The following is a 19863-nucleotide window of genomic DNA, read 5'->3' as shown; positions in this document are numbered from 1 at the left end:
CCTGAAGATACGATGCAGCCCCCTGGTACGAGGCAGTGCCTAATAAAACGAGGGAGCCGGCTTTCCACCCTTACTGGCCAGACTGCTGGGAAACCCGGCCTCTCAGAGAAGTCTTTTTCCACAGTGACCAGGGGAAGGAATCAGGGCCATGGAAGAGAGGCCAAGTCCATTTGTCTAAAGATAGGACTGTGTCAAGGCCAAAGTCAACACAGTGGAAAGTAGAACTTGTGGCTTTTAGGAAACACTCCCTCATCCATCCGGGCGATACCAGGAGTGATCTTTGGAAGGATGGACCAGACTTCTGTCTCCAAGACCTCAGGGATGTGCAAGACGCCAGGCCAGGGAGGTATGACACAGGGGTGGGGCGGGGACTAGGGCTGACCTAGACCCCCTAAGATAGACGGCAGTCCCCCAGCACTACTCACCCTGTTCTCCAGAGCTGGTCCCTGTACTGGGGGGCAAGGCATGGAGCGGGCGAGCGGGAAGAGGAGTTCAATCAGCTACCCAGCTGCCTCGCTCTTTTGTACAGAAATGCCAGTGATGGACATTTAACAGACCTGTGCTCATTATCACACGTGTCAGAAGCTCTCAGGTTCTAATGACTTAGCTGTAGTTACCATGTTAATTGCTTGATCTATCTGTCGTGACATCCTCTCCATTCCAACACCAGAATCTTACTCTTGTTTCTTGCTCCCTGTACCTGTGAGCTCTGAGCTCTGCACCTCTCCAGGGTGGCTGTACGTAGCTGGAAAAGTTCCAGGGCTCAGAGGGGTAGAGAATGTGGGGAGCTCCCGTGTAGGGTCCAGGCAGCACAGCTCAGAGGGTTTTCCTGATGCTTCTTTCTGGAAACCGTAAAGGCGGCCATGGAGCTGGGGAGGGAGTCTGAAGCCAGCTGCTGCCCCACTGCCTTTGCAAGCCCCCAGGGAAGCCAGGAAACTGAGGAAGAAAAGGAAAGATTGCTGCTCTAGGAATTTCTAATCCCATCTTTCAATTGCTGTGTGACCTCAGACAAGTCTCTCCCTGTCTCTGAGCCTTGGTTTCCCAAGGACGACATGCAGTAACAGTCAGACACAGAGAAATAGAGCATTAAATACCTCGGGTCCCGGGGGCCCAGGAAACCCAATGGATCCTTTGTCTCCAACTTTGCCCTGTGGAAGAGAAGAGATTGTAGGAGGGGCAGGAGTAAGCAAGGGTCCACCTTTCCTGGATCCCTTGTATTAGGCCCCAGGCTGGGGATGGTTGGAAAATTCAGGAGAATATAAGTGAAATCTGCCCAGACAACTACGAGGAGTTACTGTTCAAGCGCCAACTCCTACTCTTCCTGGGCACTGGATCCTGGGAAAGTCACTTCACCTTTGAACCTTACTTTCCCCATCTGTGAAATGGAAACAATAACAATTCTCTAACTCCTGGGGTTGTGGACAGTCTTTCAAAGAGACGCAGTACAGGAAGGATCTGATGCATGTGTGAGTGCGTGCTAAGTCGCTTCAGTCACATCCAACTCTTTGCGACCCTATGGACTGTAGCCCACCAGGCTCCTCTGTCCATGGGATTCTCCAGGCAAGAATACTGGAGTGGGTTGCCATGCCCCCCTCCAGGGGATCTTCTCAACCCAGGCATCAAAGCCGTGTCTCTTTAAGTATCCTGTACTGGCAGGCGGGTTCTTTACCGTTAGCGCCAGTGGGAACATTCAATAAATAAATGACATCCACTGCTATTGTTGATAACATTACTATTATTTACAAGACACTGGGAGCCCTGATTCTCACCAGAGCTCTGCCAATGCCTGATGCCTGGGTATGCTGCTGCCCCTCTGGGCCTCAGTGTTCTCATCTGTAAAAGGGGCGAGTCTCCATTTCTACTCTGTTTTACTCACCTCCCAGAGCTGCTGTGGGAGGAAACGAGGTCCTGGATGTAAAGGCATCTCTGGCCACATTCCATGACCATTTGGACACTATGAGCCTGAGGCTCTAGAAGCAGAAGGTACTCACCACTGGCCCTGGCTTCCCCCGTGCGCCGGGGAACCCTGGCAAGCCCTGGCTCCCCTGAAAAAGATGCATAGTGAACTGGGGTTAGCAACGCCCAGAAATGGCCAGATGGACAGCTGCTTGGTCACCCACTGGCCCGAGGCCTGGACAACACCCGCTTTTAGGGGGAGGATGAGCCCTCTGCTTGTAAGCTCCAGCTTGGCAGCCCTGTAGGCTGGAACCCAGGGATGCAAGGGTGAAACGGCAGCTCCTGTCCTCACCAGGTCATCCGGGACCCCGGGACCCTGGAGCCACCGAGCAGGCACTGCTGCTGCGCCCGTGATGCCTGGGGAAGTCTGGAGACTGGGGCCCAGCTGCAGAGGCAGCCAGGCCTGGGTGGCTCGCAACCCGGAGACATAGAGGCTGGGTCAGGACAGGCCAGCCAGGAGGGAGGGGAGAGGAAGAGGAAGAGCTGGCCAACATCTGGGCCTCGTTGACTGGCTGGGAGAACTCCAGATGTGGCCACATGGTGCCGGACACAGGCAAAGAGGAGCCGGCCTGGCAGGCAGCCTGGGATCCTCCGTCATCCCGGCCAGTCACTCACTCAGACGTATCTTTTTAAGTGTTCACCATCCTGCACAGGACCCTGACCTGAGCCCCTCTGGGCCAGCCAGGAGCCCTATTCTGGGGAACCTGCTGTCTGGCCATGGGCGGAGCACCAGTCCCCATCAGCCAAGGAAGAAACGTGCTGCCACAGGTGAGGGGCATGCAGAGAGGGGCACGACGACTTCCTGAGCAGGCAGAGAATACGGCATCCACGCAGAGCTCTGGGGTGGGGCTGGGCCGTGCCCAGATGAGGCGGAGGGTGTGCCCAGCGAGGAGGCCATGTGTGCCCACTTGGTGCAGTGAGGAGGTCAGTGAGGCTGGGGCTCAGGGCTGGAAGGTGAGGGGCAGGATGTCAGAGGGGCCTGTACGCTGGCGGCCCAGGTGCAGGGGCCAGGAGCTGGGACTCCAGTCTGGGGCAGTGAGGAGCCGTGGATGAGCACGGAGCAGAGCTGGGCCCTTGGCACACTTTTGTGCTGGTGAGGAAGACAGGCTGGGAGGGACACAGCTGGGGCCTGGGAATACGTCAGGAGGCCGCTGTGAAGTCCAGAGAAGAGACAACGAGAGGGTGGATGGAAGATGGAGGAGCCAGGATGGTGGGAAAGGATGCCACCTTCCAGGTGGGTCCCGGCCCATGTCGGCCCCTGGGAAAGAAGCCAGAGCCACAGAAGAGCAGGACGGGGGGACAGGGGGCGAATGTGCAGGAGTTACCTTGTCTCCTTGGAATCCGGCATCTCCTGACACACCTGGAACCCCTTGTTCACCCTAAATACACACCAGCAAAGAAGGTTACGATGGAAACCATGGTGAGTTCTGGACGCCTCCCCCACATCCAGACCCAATGGCGAGGTACAGCTTTGCCGAGGCCGTTCCCCAAGTCAATCCACCCAGCAGTAGCCTTGTTAGAGAAAAGGGCAGGCCCCAGCCCCAGAGGAGCCTGGGTGGGGAAGGTGTGCCCCCTCGGGGGACAGAGCCAGCTTAGCCACAGGTCTGCCTGGGGTTGCTCAGGTGGCTGAACACTCCGCTAACAGAAGCTAAGCTGCCCCATGTTGCCTGGCCCTGGTGGGAGATCAGACAATCGTGGGCCAAAGGAACCGTGTCTTAATCCTTTAACCTCTTCATCATCAACTGACGTCACATGGAAGAGCGTGCAGCTTGGACAGCGTCCCCGTACCACCATGGGTTCAGAGCACTTGCATCTGTTGCTTGATATTTTTCACTGCCAGGCTGTGAGTTGTCACATCGTCCTTCCGTGGGAGTTTCTGTGCCAGCAATTGGCTTCAGTCTACGTCTAATTAACTGCTTTGAATCAGCTATAGCATGAGAAACCAGAGATCTTGGCTCATTGAGACTACGTGTAAACAGCAAGTAAACTGGTCTCGAGTTAAGTCTGGGTGTTTGCCTTTTAAGATGACACATTGCATGGACTTTGTGACACTGATCCTGGCTGTCGGAGGTCTCTTCTGCCCCCTCCCTGTACTCAACCACATCCTGGTGAATGAGCTGTCACAGAACCAGATTGGGAGGTTTCTCCTTGGACCTGGAACCGTCTCACACAGCCCTCATCCTTTCCAGCTTTCCATGTTGGTACGTTGGCCCCAGGACTCAGAAAACATTCATAGCCTTGGCAGCAGTTGGATGGATGGGGAGAAAAACCCAAGAAGAATGGAGAATCTTAGAGAACTCATGTTGTGCAGCGAAGGCCATGATCCAATAGAACTTCCTTGGTAGAACAAAAGCCAGAATTTTTTTTTTTTTAATAAAAAAAAAGGTTTTTTTTTTTTTTTTTTTTTTAACTTACTTTGGTTTTTCCAATTTGGAAAATCTTATACAATATCCCAGAGTTTTAGGAACTTAGGAACATTTTTTTTTTTTTCTCTAATGTCCAAAGAAGGAGTAAGATGGTTTTAAAAAAATTTTCAAAGTCCCCTAAGAAATCAGGACAAGGGATCTGGAGAAAGCTGGGCCTGGAGCAGGAGCCTGGGTTCCAGAATGTACCTCCATGGGGGGAGAGGGAGCCAGGTGGTGGCAAACGGGACTGAGGCCAGGCTGGTTCATGACAATCTGGGATTCTAGGCAAGATGACCGTGGAACATGAAGGGGTGGCTCTGTCATCCCAGGGGAGGGCCAGAAGGCGGGGTGGAGTGAGGAGGTACTGATAAGAACACTGCTCCCCAAAATATTATGACCCTATTCTAGCCAAAGAAGCAGAAAAGAGATTTCTTTTTCTTTTCTTTTTTTTTTTTTCAACTCTAAAGACTTACTTGATTTTGCTGAGATCTGTGAGCAGGAAAATAATTTCCTCCCCCCCTTTTTTTTTCAGGGCTTTTACATCTCTCGATGTCCCAGGCAGCACCAGTCAGCAAGCCAGCTGAGTTCTATATAACACGTTTATTTCCATGTTCCTGAAGAAACAGTGAGCTGGAGGCCAGCTCTGCAAAGGGCCTATAAAAAGCTCCCTGACTACACTCCTGTTTTCCCCCCACTTCCTTTCACCTTGTCCATGACTTCAACATTTCCAGAGTGCTGATGACTCAAACCACGGGGTAAACAGGTAGCTGTGGGGAAGCCCCCGCCTCCAACAGAAAGCCCCTACATCTCCAGAGGGCGGGCCGTGGAAGAGGGGGCTTAGCAACCAGCAGGGCAGAGCCAGAGGGCAAAGCTGAGTGGGGGGGGGGGTGGGGGTGGGCGGGGGGTGGAGAGAGGGGCAGCTGGAGGCTTGGGCATGAGGGAGGAGACGGGAGAGGTGGAGACAGACACAGGACTGGGGTGAGCACCACCCGGCTGGGCACCAGGGGTGGGGGTGGGTAGGACAACCCGGGATGCTCATTGCAGCCCAGCAGCTCTAGTTTTTCTAAGAGTCCAGGCTCTGGGCTGGCTCCTACAGATCACTGAGTTTCCTTTGAAGAACCTCTTCTCCTCTTTGGGTCTGTTTCTCCAGTTGTGACATGTAGGCACTGGAGGAGGTGACCTCTTAAGGACCTCATCGATTCTGCCCTTCTGACCTCAGTCCTGCTTCAGGGTGGAGGTCTCTGCTGGCAGGTGCCGGGTTCAAATCCTGATGCTACATACCAGCTGTGCGTGCTCAGCAAGCTTCCCATCTCGTAGAGGGGTGGAGGATGGGCGAGCTAAGCCCTGTAGAACACTTACAGGGGGACCAGTGTTGGTCCCTGCTCCTGTTCCTCGAACTTAGGAGGAGCAGAGTCATCTGAAGACAGGTGCAGGGAGCGTGGCCCCAGAGCAGGTGAGCGGCTCTTATCTGCTCAGGCTTACGGAAACTTGGATGCTGCCCAGAAGCTCTCCCACACTCCCTCTGGGGAGCCTGGTTTGTCAAGAGGCTGCAGTGGAGGGCAGGAAGAAAGCCACAGAGCCAAGCACAGGAGCACGGCCCCTACCCACTGAGTCTCTTCATTCGGATGCTGCAGGGCCCAGGCCAGGTGCTGCTCCTTTCTGGGCCCCGGGGTCCCACCTACCCAACTCCAGCTCTGGTTTGGCCCAGGGTTGGCTCGGCAGTGGAACTGTGGAAGACACAGGGCAAGGGTGCCACCCCCGGCGCAGCTGGGAGGAACGCGGTCAGGGGCCCAGGCCCGTCCTGGCTTTTCTGTTGCATTTTCAGACCCTGGGATTGGGCTCCCAATTCCAATCTTGACAGTGTATGTGGATTTGTTTCCTCCTATGCCATCGCCCCTGCCCTGGGGCTCAGCATCTCAGCTCCAGTTCTCCCATCTCTCCATCCCCACCCTCTGTATCCTGTGGCTTTGACCTCAAGCCTGGACGCTAGCCTCAGCTTTGCTCCCCAAATTCGGAGACCTGCCTTAACTCACCCCCAACCCAAGTTTCAACAGCCCCAGGCCCCCATTCTGTCTGCCAAGATCCACATGCTTCCAGAACTGTCTGCCTGAATCCCATCCAGAGTTACAGGGAAGAAGTTGGGGAGCACAGATTTAGGGAGGGCCAGAGGGGAGGCAGGAAAAGTGCAGGTGAGTGGACCTGGCGAGAAACCAGCAGCAGTGCCGAGGCAGAGGGAATTCGCATGCAGATAAAACACAGTGCAATAAGGGAGTATTCAGATCACCTTATCACCTTTCAGTCCGGGTTCCCCCACGTTTCCCATCAGTCCCTGCAAGACAGAGGCCAGGGTTCAGCTGTGACGGAGGGTAAAAGCCCCAGGAGTCAGGAGCCCTGGCGTAAACCCATTGGCTTGCTGCAAGACCCTGTGCTGGCTGCTCCAGCCCAAGGCTCAGTTTTCTCATCTGTAAAAGGGGGCAATGAGCCCCGGCCCAGAGGGCGATGGTGTGGCGTGTAGGACCGTAAGAAGGGGCGGCTGACTTGTGAATCACAGAGCTCTGGACACATCCAGGGGAGAAGGGCGCTGATGGGGGGAGACGGCCTTCATGAGCTGTGTCACACGCTTGTTAGCCAAATGGAATCGTCCCTGGAACGTGGCCCTGGCAGCATAAGCCCACCTTTCACCTGCACACCCATCCCACTCACGGATGTCCTGAGCTCACTGGCTTGCCGTTATAGTTTCTGTCCCCCTGGTGATGTTCTGCACTGGACTTTCAGTGCCCTGAAGTCCAGAATCATGTCTGACTCATGCTCAGCTGGGGGACTGCTATCCAATAAAGATGTCTGGCATAAATGACATGCACACAATGTTTGGCTCTCAGGACTGAGAAGCACTGAACCTCTGATCTGCCACGTTCCACCCCAGCACCCCTCTGAGTACACTCCCCCAGCATTGTGTCAGGGTACCCTTCCTTCTAAGCTGAAATGAGTCAGGGGGCACTGGCTGGGATGAGACTCAGAGTAAAGAACAGTTTCTGTTTACCTTCATGCCCTTGGGTCCTGGGTAGCCAATCGGACCCAATGTTCCCATGTCGCCCTGGGAAGAGAAAGAGAAGACGCAATGAGAGAGGCTCACAGGAGGCTGGCCTGGGAAGATTTCCAAGGATGCAAACCCCCTGTCCCTGGGTTGATCTTGTAATTAGGCGTGTTCGCCTCCACTGAAATACTGGAATTAATTTCACAGAGGTCCTCTCCCAAGCTTGTTTCTTGATTGGTGCCCCTCCCACTACCTCTTTTCACCTCACATTGGATTCTTCATATCCCCTACCAGCTAAGGCAGGGGTTCCCAACCTCCAGGATTTAATGCCTGATGATCCGAGGTGGAGCTGATACAGTAACAATAGGGATAAAGTGCACAATACATGTAACGTGCTTGAATCATCCCCAAACCATCCCGCCTCCCCGGTCCGTGGAAAAATTCTTCCAGGAAACCCAGTCCCTGGTGCCGGAGAGGTTGGGGACTGCTGAGCTAAGGGATTCAGGGCATTTCATTGGGCTTCTGTGGTCCTCAGCCTCCTGATTTATAAAATGCAGATGATGAACCCTCCCCTCCGAGAGCTGCTGAAAGGGCAAAATAAGCACACACAGAGGCTTCGACTCCTCTAGCTTAGTGAGGGGCAGGAATTTCTGCTTCCAGAGGCTGGGCCCTCTCCTTGGGACAGCAGCAAGGAAGGAGTGAGGTTGTCAATCACAGACACCAGAGTTACAAACGGACCCCGTAGGACACTAAGATCAGCGGGTAAGTCCTGGACCACAGGTTGGAGACCCAGCGTCACATCAGATCAGCCTGTTCAAGGTGGGAGCAGGGCACGGAGTTCGTTCACCCTGGAGAGTCACATTCGCTGAGGGCTGGGGAAAGGCTGGGAGGCGGTCAGCGCATATCAAGGCCGGACCACTCGGTCCCATCTCTCCTCCGAGGCTCGCTCACTCATTGTGAGATTTCAGAACTGAACCTCTCCATGCCTCAGTTTCTTCATCTCCAACAGGGACTAATACTCTGTACCTCCTGGAGTTTGGAGAAGCAATTGACTTACATGGATAAAGTACTTGGCACAGTCTGGAGGCATTTTTGGCAGTTACAACTGAAGAGGTGCTACTGGCATCTCAGGGATGGAGGCCCCACAACAAAGGGTTATCTGGCTTGGGGGACTTCGGTGGTCCAGTGGCTAAGACTGTGTGCTCCCAATTTGATCCCTGGTCAGGGAACTAGATCTCACACACCGCAACTAAGAGTTCACAGGCGGCAACCAAGCCCCAGCACAGCCAAGTAAATAAACGAATATGAAAAAACAATACAGTCATGACCAACCTAGACGGCATATTAAAAAGCAGAGACATTACTTTGCTAACAAAGGTCCATCTAGTCAAGGCTATGGTTTTTCCAGTAGTCATGTATGGATGTGAGAGTTGGACTGTGAAGAAAGCTGAGCACTGAAGAATTGATGCTTTTGAACTGTGGTGTTGGAGAAGACTCTTGAGAGCCCCTTGGACTGCAAGGAGATCCAACCAGTCCATCCTAAAGGAGATCAATCCTGGGTGTTCATTGGAAGGACTGATGCTGAAGCTGAAACTCCAATACTTTGGCCACATAATGCAAGTACTGACTCATTTGAAAAGACCCTGATGCTGGGAAAGATTGAAGGCAGGAGGAGAAGGGGACGACAGAGGATGAGATGATTGGATGGCATCACCGACTCAATGGACATGAGTTTGGGTGAACTCCAGGAGTTGGTGATGGACAGGGAGGCCTGGCGTGCTGCAGTCCGTGGGGTCACAAAGAGTCGGACATGACTGAGCGACTGAACTGAACTGAACTGAAAAGCCAATAATTATCTGGCTCAAGTGTCAACAGTGTTGAGGTGAGAAACCCTGGTCTAGAGTGAGGGGTGCACCCTCTTTACTGAAGGCTCCTCACTTCCTGCCCTGCCCTACTAGTGCTGCCCTCAGCCACAGCCATCAAATTAAGCCTTCGCCCAGGGAGAGGGAGCCCCTGAAATACTCTCTTAGCTCCCTTTTCCCTCCTCTGTGACTGTCCGGCTGCTGTGTGAGCTCCATCAGTGTGCTTGACCTCTCTGGGCCTTGGTTTCCCATTCCCTGAGCCAGGCTCCATGGAAGCCGCTGGCAAGCACTCCGAAGCACTGAAGGAATGCAGCCTGCCCCAGGTGGCCAGGCTCAAGAACCGGCTCCTGTGGGAGCTGCCTGGAGCTGGCTCGGAGGGAGGCTGGCATAGAATGGGACATCACATTCCTTCTGACTCCTGTGGAAGGAAGGGCAGAGATGGAGGGAAACACGCAGAGCTCAGAGACCACAGCTAGCCTAGCTGAGGCAACGCTGATTCTCACCGCACCCCACCTCCCACACCACCCTCCTGAACCCACCTGACTGGGTGAAACCAAACCTCGCTGAGCCTTTGCCAAGGAGTTCTGCTTTCAGTTCCCATCAAGTAATCTTATTAAGAAGGGAGCACTCAGTTTAATGGGTGATCATAGCAACACAGATGACACTCGGGGAGGCTCCACGCTGCGCACTTCCCACACCTCAGCTCTGTTACTGCTCCTGACGGTACGATCGTTTGCTTCATGATCTGCCTGATCTCTCCATTTTACAGATGAGGAAACTGAGGCTCTGAGAGGTGAGGGCTTGAGCAAGTCACAGAGCTCAGCAGAGCTGGGATTCACATTGGGTAGTCTGTCCCCAGAGTTTCTAAGCAATTCTGAAGTAATCTTGGGCGAGAAGAAGCCAGGATTGCGGCCTGGACAGAGGCTGGAGGTAAGGATAGCCAGCTCCTCAGTTAGGTTCAGTTCAGTCGCTCAGTCATGTCCGACTCTTTGCGACCCCATGAACCGCAGCACGCCAGGCCTCCCTGTCCATCACCAACTCCTGGAGTTCACTCAAACTCATGTCCACTGAGTGGGTGATGTCATCCAATCATCTCATCCTCTGTCGTTTCCTTCTCCCCCAGTCTTCAATCTTTCCCAGCATCAGGGTCTTTTCCAATGAGTCAGTCCTTGGCATCAAGTGGCCAAAGCTCAGAGAAGAGCATTTCAGCTCTTTGGACGCTTTGGCTGGTCCCTCCCCACCACCCCGCTTTTCCTGGAGGAAGAGAGCAAAGGGTGGCCACCCAGAGTTCCTCGCGGTGGTGCACACACAGACAAGGTCTTGCTGATGCAGAGGCTCCAATGGGGGCTGGGGTCTTGAACAGAGAGGACCAGCCAGCAGCTCTGGGAACATACGCTTCCTCTTCCCCAATCCAGACCCGATGGCAGCTTGTTGCATGGAGGCTGGATTCAGTACAAGCCTGACTGACGCATGTAGGCACCCCACATGCACGCACCGCCCCTCTCCCAAGGGGTCTGTGTCTGGTTGGGGGCCAGGGCCAGTGTGCGCTTCCCCTCCAAGAACCCAAGGAAAAGGGGCTCTGGCTGCAGGGCACATGGGAGGAAGGTGGCTGCTTGCTGAGGACAGGTCTTCTTCACGTGGGTAGGACCCCACGTTGGACTAGAAAAGCATTTGGGGGAGAAGAGAGAAAACCCCAGGCTGCATTCCGCCCCCCTCCAGTATAGCCCACAGATACCAGCCTGCTTTGTGCTCAGCACTGTCGTGGGCAGCTTGGCCAAGTGACACACAAAGTCGGGGCCCCCAAGAAAGCACAGTGAGTCATGCCCGTAATCTGGAACCTGTTTCCCCGTCTGCCAGACCTCCCAGATCCTGCTCAACACACTTCACCCCTCACTTTACAGACTCCCACCAAGAATGCAACCAACCAGCCACATCCACGACCACTGAAAGAGCTCCTGAGGGCCAGACGCCACACCAGACAGTTTCCACCCTCATCAAATCTGTTCAGACGCTCCCCAGCTGCTCACAGTTGTCCCATGAGGTCACCACCATCGTCAGTGCCACGTCACAGATGAGAAAACTGAGGCTCAGGGTAAGGTGAAGCAAGTTCCCCAAGACCAAGCAACAGGTAGGGGACACAGGCAGGACCAGAACAGGTCTGCGTGTCCATCGGGTCCTGCAGTCCATGCTCACAGGCCTGGGACTGACCCGACTTACTCCAATGAAGGACCCAAACATGCCTGTCCTTATTGCTCTCATTCATGAGTGATAAGACGTGAGGGCAGGCTTGAGATTCAAAAACAGGTGAGAGTCCTACTCCCCTGCCCAACAGGTCAGCAGGTGTCCAGGCTGGGGCTTGCCAGGAACCCCTGAAAGAACACCTGGGGGGCTCCCAGTGCCCACCCTCACGGATGCTGGCACAGCCTTCCTCCCTGTTGTTCCTCTGCTGCTGGGCATCCCTGGCCACTGCTTCCTACACCGAGAGCTCCGCCCTGAGCTCACACTGTTCATTGTCCTCAGCACGAGCATCACCTCCCTGAGCCCACAGGCCAGGTCAGGCTCCTGCCATCATGTCTGAGCCTGACGAGGCTTTAACTCATGGCCTATTCTACACCAATGACCATTGACATGAGTGCCTATGTGGCCACTGCCTGCCCGGTGCCCTAGAGGAAGCGCCCACTAAAAGGGGCTAAATCAGTGGGTGAAAAAGAAGCCCACTCACTCCTTTCCAAACCCTCCAGGGAAAAACCTTCCCTGGAACCGCCTTTTGAAGGCAACAAGGCCTCCTTGAAACTCCAGTAGGAGGTCAGGTGCTTGGGGATGGGGACCCAGGTGGCCAGCCCTGGCTCCTATGTGGTCTTCATAAGCACCATCTCTCACCCAGAAGAGTCCCTGGCACAGTCCAGCTCACATTCTCATACACCTGCTGTCTCCATTCACCCCAGAAGTCATGCAGAGCTAGAAGGGTGGTGCAGTGGTTAAGGGGGTGAGCTGTGAAACAGACAGCTTCAAGGCTGTGTGACCTTGGGCCAGTGCGTCAGCCTCTCTGAGCCTCAGTTTCCTTAACTGTACAATGGTAATCCCACTTTTCACTCAGAGGGTTTCTGTGATAATTAAATACCTAGCACAGGGCCCGGCATGCGAGGGTTTGGTAGATGTCAGCTAGCGGGGTTCCTGACCTTGTTTCATAGACAAAGAAACAAAGTCAGGGGATCATTTGGTGACAGGACAGGGTGGGCTTGTCCACTATATCCCACACGCTGGGATTCGGCCAGATTACATATTCTTTGGGTCTCATTAAATGGAAAAGGCAAGATTCCCTTTGTGTCACTCTGAATACAAAAGACAGAAATCTTCTTTGTTGAGCAGACTCTGGAATCAGGCACACTTTGCTTAAGGGCCAGCCAAAGGGATTCAATTACTCAAAGGGGACTGCTTCAAGACTGACTCACCTCCGAGACTGCAGGGGGCCACCCAGTGGCTTTTGGGACCAGGGTGGCACAGGGCTGAGTGGCAAGCTCCCCGCTGGAGACCTCGGGCCCCAACCTTCCCACCAGGGTGAACAGACTGCTGTCTGCCTGCCTCATGCATCTCAAGGCCCCAGCCTAATGCGTGTCAAGCACAAGCAGAGCAGACAAGCTCTGCACATGTTCATCTGTCCTCTCTCCTTCCTTCCGTCTGCAAGGACCCAGGGCACAGGGGACGTTTCAGTTTCGGTCTGCATGCAGATTGCTGCAGCTGACTAGACCGAAGGCATTGAATAAATGTGGATCTCCATGAACATGATTGTCAGTACATGGAATTCCCATTTGCTCAGCTAGAAACCCACATCCTCTGGAAACTGTAGGTGACTCACAATCCCTCTTCCCTTTAGCTCCTGGTTAGAAAATTCCTTTTCCTCTCCAACTCTTTGGGGAGGCAATTTTTTTTCCCCAGACACAGAAGCTGCTGTCCCCAAAAATCCAGGTCAGGAGTGGGTGCCTTGGGTGGGACAGGGTACTGGCTTGGAGGCTGATGGTGACTTGGTGGGTGCAGGTCTAGACCCACCCTCCCTGCCAGGCACAAGGGGAAAGCAATGTCACCTTGGCACCAGAGGGAGTTTAAAAACAGGGGCAGCAGGACTGAAAGTGGCCAAAGAAAGACATGAGGCCAGGTGGGGAGGACGGAGGGTGGGGTGGACTCAGTTCTTTGGAAAGGAGCAACATGAAGATCACAGGGCCTGAGAAATGCAGGGACACCCAGGGCTCAGCCCCAGCTCAGGGCCCTCAGGAAAGGGTGGAAAGAGAAGTGCCCTGAGCTAAGAGTTGGGAGGCATGGCCTCTGATCATGCCTCCATCTTCTCTTGCCTCAGGTGTGACCTTGACCTAGGGCCTCACTCTTCCCATCTGTCCAGTGGGATTTTCCTAAACCATACTGAGCACAGGGTTGCCAGATTGAGTGAATAAAAATACAGGATGCCTGGTTAAAATGTGCATGTCAGATAAACAATCAACCAAAGGAATGACATTATAGTGTAAATGTGTTTTAAATAATGTATCTGAAATTCAAATTTCACTGGGCCTCTTCTATTTTATCTGGCAGCCCTGATTGTGGAGAGCAAAGGGGAGCATCGGTGAGAAGAGCTTTTAAAGAGTCAGGAAGGCCAAGGGCTGTAATGGCACGGTTTCTAGAATCCGTGTGTGTTCGGCCAAGCAATACTCGCGCCCCTCTCAGGATCCAACCCAGTGGACGCCAACAATGACAAATAGGACCGTGTGCCAAGAATGACAGCCAAGATATGTAAACATCCCTGCAGAAAAGCTTTGGGGACGGGGATCATATAGCCTGAAGAAGCAGCCTTAGGAATAACAGATGCAACCATCTTTACATCTTGAACAGCCTCTCCCAGGGACAGGGAGATGAGTTGGACTCAAAACACAGGAAAACCCTGCACAATGAGAGCTCTGTGAAAGTGGATGGACTTTCAAGGGAGGGAGCTTCTAACACCAGGGTGTTCAAGTTGGAGCGTAATGTTCATATGACCAAAATCCTCCAGAAGGGAGTCCTGCTGAGCTTCGAGAGGGTTGGACCAGAAGACTTCTGAGATCCTCATAAACTCAGGTTCCCTAATACTCATTGCAGAAATTTCTTTTTCCAAAGCATTCAGGTCAGTGCCTTGTGCCAAAGAAGGTGCTCCACAAAGGACATCAGGGGTGACAAGTGTACGCCTCGCATGTGGACACTTCCTAATCCCAAGCCAAGGCAGACATCACCAGTCAATCGCAGCACTATCTCCCGATGATGTCTAATGTGACTTTGAAATCTTTCTCAATGCAGCATTCTAAATGGCTGCTGTTGTGTGCTGTGCTTAGTGGCTCAGTCGTGTTCGACTCTTTGTGACTCTATGGACTGTAGTCCACCAGGCTCCTCTGTCCATGGAATTCTTCAGGCAAGAATACTGGAGTGGGTTGCCATTCCCTTCTCCAAGGGATCTTCCCAACCCAAGGACTGAATCTGGGTTTCCTGCATTGCAGGCAGATTCTTTACTGGCTGAGCCACCAGGGAAGCCCTAGTATATAAAACACTACTACTACTACTGAATCACTACTTATTAACAGTAATTATTTAACTATTTATTAACAAGTAGTAGTAATAAAATCATTATTATGATTATTACTAAATTTGTTATTATTATTACTAGTGCTTCTTGAGTGCTTACTTGAGTACTTCTTGCTGTTGTCCAGTTGCTAAGTTGTGTCTGACTCCTTGTGAGCCCATGGACAGCAGCATGCCAGGCTTCCCTGACCGTCACCATCTCCAGGACTTTCCTCAAACTCAAGTCCACTGAGTTGGTGATGCCATCCAACCGTCTCATCCTCTGTTGTCCCCTTCTCCTCCTGCCTTCAATCTTTCTCAGCATCAGTACTAGGCAATTTATATATACTAGTTTCCCTGAATCCTCACAGTACTCTCCCAAGTTAGGTACTGATATTATTCCCATTTTAAAGATGAAGAAATTGAGGCACAGGAGGCTTAGAAAATATGCTCAGAATTGCAATTAAAAGAGTGATGGAGCTAGGATTTGAACCCAGGTAACCTGGCTCTAGACTGGTCTGGGTATATATGTGGTCCTAACAAGAGTGAGCATAAAGATCCCATCTGACAGAGTGGATCCCTGAGTCTCGGGAAGTGAGCCTGTAACTGAAGACCACAGAGCCCAGAGGAAGTGAGGCCAGGATCTGTACACAGGTTGATCGGACCTCCACTCCTCACCCTGCCCTGGCTCTGCTCTCACCTACTTGAGCAGGAGCACATTGCCCATGGGAGCCTCTGGGCCTTCTTCCCAGGACTGATCTTCCCTGAACAATGGGGCTCCCCAATTCTCCAGGGCCTTCACCAGCCTCCCTCTCGATAGAATGTCTCTGCACAGTGGCTGGAGTAGCCAAAGCTGGCAGCCCATTTGTCACCCCGCAACAGTCTTCTTGTATGAGACTCAAACCCCACAAGATATATCCCAAAGAACAGAAGACAGGGCCATCAGACCCTTAGGGAAGCTCCTAGACTTATTTCCTAGACTCAGGCCTGTCACTGGCCCTCGGGCCTGGGCCCAAGGTCAGGGCTCACCCTCCGGAGGTCTATCGGGGAGCCCGGTTTTGGTTGATAGCACCACTCCACAAAGCTACCCCAACGTGGATGGAGTCAGAAGTCAGATTGCTTTCCGCCTCCCTGGTACAGGCCTCTCTCAGTCCCGGGCACATCAAGAGATAGTAACAAGAAATAGCATTTTAAAATAAAAGCAATATTTTCCACTAACTGCAGATTTACTAAGTGCTAGACCTTGTACCAAAGATAGTACAAGAATGCCTCATTTAATTCTCACAGCCCTCCCAAGAGGAGTCTACTATCATACCCATTTTACAGATGAAGAACTAAGGCTCAGGAAGGGTAAGTGACTTGACCCAGGTCACACAGCCTGGCTATGGCAGAACTGGGACTTGACCTCACGTGGTCTGGCTCCAAAGTCAGTGTTCTGAAAAGGATGGAGAAGATTGTCCAGGGTGGTCCAGAGCCTCAGCTCCTCTGCTAGTCACTTCCTTTGTCTGGACCTGAAGCACCTCATCTGTTGGATGGGCACACTACCACCTGCCCAGACCTTGCTGCAGAGCAGCGGACAGGCAGCAGGTGTCAAAGTGCATGGCCGTCTCATGCTCCAAACCCTCCCCCACTTGAGTAATGAAGAAAGGGGCTCAGAGAAGGTTGGTGATCCACCTGAGGCCACACAGCATGGCTTTCCTCCCTTAGGCCCTGCCCCAAGTGCTCTGTCCTGCTCTTCCAGCTCCTCCAGGGAGGAGATGAGGAGGAGCCTTTTCAGCAGGACTTATGGCTCGTTCCCCACACTCTCCCTCCTGGCCATTCTCCTCCCCAGGCATCTGTGTACTTACAATGAGGCCGGGGACTCCTGTGGGCCCTGGCAGGCCCAGTTCTCCCTGCAAAGAAAGAGAGACCAAGGTGGTTACTTGCTCTGTGTCCCTCCAGGCCACGCCCTCCACCCCATCCTCCATGTGAGCCCCTGGTAGAATCGTTCAGAGCTGAACACTTTTTGTTCCTGACTCTTCTGAGCCTGGCCTGGAGTTTGGATGAGAACTTCCTCCTTCATCATCAGCTTCCCACATCTGTAAAGTGGGGAGGTTGGATTTCTAATCCAGCACCTTCCAGCGGCAGGTGTGAGAATGGGCAGAATCCTCACTGTGACAATAAGATGGGCAGGATGCCTGGCCCACAAGATCTCATTGCATCCTCACCTTACAGATGGCAAAACTTAGGCTCCAAGGTCAGGCAACTGTCCCAAGGTCAAGGACGAGGAAATAACAAGGGGGTGAGGACACCACGCCAAGACCTACCTGGCCGGCCTCCCTCCATTTCTCAGCCAGAAGATACTGGGGGCCTTGAGCGAATCCCCGATTCCCCCAGCAGAAAGAGGCTCTCAGGGTCCACCCCCCAGGGCCTCTGAGAGGCTGGGAGCTCTCGCCTGGGAGTTGGGAGACACAGCCATGTGTGGGCAAAGTTTGTTTTCCAGATCTCTAAAAATGGCCCTTCAGTTGCTTGCACCAGAAAAGACAGGTAGAGGGGATTGGATCAAATTAAAAATGCATAAGTGGGAATAAAAATAGGCTCTAGAAATGGTGATTATGAATCACCAACATCCTCCAGGGGGTTGTCTTCCTTCATCTGTGCAATCAGATGGGACATCATTATTACAGCCACTGAGAAGAGGAAGAGGAAGTGAGGGGTAGCCTTGGCTTTAAAGCAAAGGATCTGAGACTCGGGAAAGCGAAGGGACTTGTTCAAGGCCACTCGATTATGCAGCAGAGCTGGGACCAGTCATCAGGACCTCTTCCTACTCCTCTGGACCATAAGTACAGAGTCATCCCTGCCCCTCCCCAAGGACACTTCCGGGATGAAGTCACCTATTATATTAATAGTGGTTAATTCGGTGACTGGTACGCTGAAGGAAAGACTCTGGTTTCCCACTTCTGACCCCTTGCCAGTGCTCTTTCCTCCACCTGGAATGCTGCCCTACCACCTCTTTCCTCATCCCAATTCCAATGCCATCTTCCCCAGGAGTCATCTCTGCTTCGTTCTCCCTCCTTCATAGCACCTGTGACCTCTCTGATCCCACATGTCTCACTTCACCTCGTGCAATGGACTAAGGAGACGGTCATGAGCTCCTCCAGGGCAGGAACAGGCCCCATCATTACCCACTCTTTCCAACCCCTCCATCCAGTGAAAACCCAGTACCTCCCTGCCCTCTCTCACAGCCTTCTCACAACACCTCTCTGAGACTGGCCGATCTGCCATTGGATCCCTGTCATTTACAGATGAGGAAACAGATCCAGACAGGGCAACTGACTTGTCCAAGCTTCCATGCCTGGCAAGGGGTGCAGAAGGATCCGAACCCAGACCCACCTGGCTCTGAGACCAGGGCTTCAGGTCCCCAGGGAGCCCGGGAGTCAGCCCCAAGCTGAGTGAGGCTCAAGGAGCATTTGTGGAATTAAAACAAGCACATATCAGGTGCTGACTATGGATCTAGCAGCCACCTCTGCTGAGGGCACAGCTGGGCACAGCTGCACAGATGGGAAGCCCCAGGACAGATGCGGGCACACGGCAGATATGCCAAAGAGCCCTGGACATGATCTGCACTTCCAGGCAGAGATCATGCTTTCCCACCACAGGAGCTGGAGCCTCGGACGGGAAGGGAGAGGCGGGCTCAGCTCCCCAGGGCAGGCTGACCTGGCTCCCTGACAGGCCTCAATTATTTACAAACTCTATAAACATGCCTATGCTGGAGATTGCTTTAGAACTCAGCTCTTCCCTCCATACACAGCCTGCAAACCATCTGCTCCCCCAGGCCGCTGCCGTCCCATAAACATTTCTGGGACTTTGTAAGATGGTAGTGGCCCTGGATTCCCCAGCAGGAAGTGACCCACGAACCTTCCTGATCCCTTGAGGATGGGACATAGCCTAGGGCTTTGGGACCCGGGGCTCAGTGGGCCGGAGGGCTCTCCCGGAGTGGGGGTGGGGTGGCTCAAAGGCCACCCATAGTAGACAGAAGCCAGGAATTCAGGAAAATCATGCAGTTCACCCAGGAACACTCAGCTCATGGGTGACCCGGCTGGGTGACCTAAAAGCTTAGGGTCCTAAAACCTGCTGTGTGCTTGTTCCTAATCTCTTTCCTGTTCCCCAAAAAGATGTGAAATACTTACAGGGTTTCCATCCAGTCCCGGGGGGCCTCTTTCCCCAAAGTCTCCAGGAAACCCCTGAGGGCATGAGAGAGAGCAAACATCTGCAGATTAGTGTGTATACCTGTGGGTGGCTTGGATCCAGACCCCTAGGGGACACAGGACATGTCCATGCAGTCTCACTCGCTGGTTCCAGGATCTGGGCAGGCTCTGCAGTCCTGAGTCACCTCAGGCCCTCAACAAACATCCTCCCCTCGCCGGCCCCCAATAAAGAACTTCCCAAGGACTGGAAGAATGGCCAGGGAGCCCTCTTTTCATGTTCTCTGAGTGTCAGAAAAGAGTACCCAGCTCCCTGGCACGTAAAGGCCAGCCCCCAAGCTGAGACTTCCCTGGTGGCTCAGTCAGTGAAGAATCCACCTACAATGCAGGAGACCCGAGTTTGATCTTGGAGAAGGAAATGGCCAGCCACTCTAGTATTCTTGCCTGGAAATTCCATGGACAGAGGAGCCTGGCGGGCTACAGACTATAGAGTCGTATACGACTTAGCAACTGAACTTCCACCAGGCTGAGACCTGGTCCTGATGGAGCGGGGGGGTCAGGAAGGTCTAGGCCTCCACCAGTCACTGACTTGCCGAGAATTTTGAGTCATGCCTTCCCCTGTGAGCTTCAGTTTCCCCACAGGTCCAAGCAGGAGAGGCTTCTGCAGCATTTCCCAGCCCTGACCTTCTGCAATTTCTGTGATGTGCTCTTTAAAAGCTACCCTGTGGAATCATGATCCTCATTTTACAGATGAAGAAAGTGAGGCTCTGCAAGGGCAGGTGTCAAGGTCATAGAGTCACACGGATAGGGAATACGGGCACCATGGCCACAGGTGAGTTTCGGCAGCC

At 53.3% G+C, this 19863-nt stretch overlaps 1 protein-coding gene across 1 annotated transcript in view; it reads right to left on the bottom strand.

Annotated features, from left to right (window-relative positions):
* The window catches only part of COL27A1 (collagen type XXVII alpha 1 chain), a 150858-nt gene that overhangs the window by 70264 nt on the left and 60731 nt on the right, over nt 1–19863 (bottom strand). Inside the window, exons 13-19 of the mRNA XM_055579444.1 lie at nt 19001–19054; nt 16679–16723; nt 7402–7455; nt 6646–6690; nt 3282–3335; nt 1992–2045; nt 1095–1148 (exon numbers count right to left, since the gene is read on the bottom strand). Of these exons, the coding sequence (XP_055435419.1) occupies nt 1095–1148; nt 1992–2045; nt 3282–3335; nt 6646–6690; nt 7402–7455; nt 16679–16723; nt 19001–19054 (360 nt within the window). The remainder of the gene's footprint in view (nt 1–1094; nt 1149–1991; nt 2046–3281; nt 3336–6645; nt 6691–7401; nt 7456–16678; nt 16724–19000; nt 19055–19863) is intronic.

This window comes from Bubalus kerabau, chromosome 4 (genome assembly GCF_029407905.1).
Source record: "Bubalus kerabau isolate K-KA32 ecotype Philippines breed swamp buffalo chromosome 4, PCC_UOA_SB_1v2, whole genome shotgun sequence".
Taxonomy (NCBI): domain Eukaryota; kingdom Metazoa; phylum Chordata; class Mammalia; order Artiodactyla; family Bovidae; genus Bubalus; species Bubalus kerabau.
This window is presented reverse-complemented; position numbering and strand designations above follow the sequence as displayed.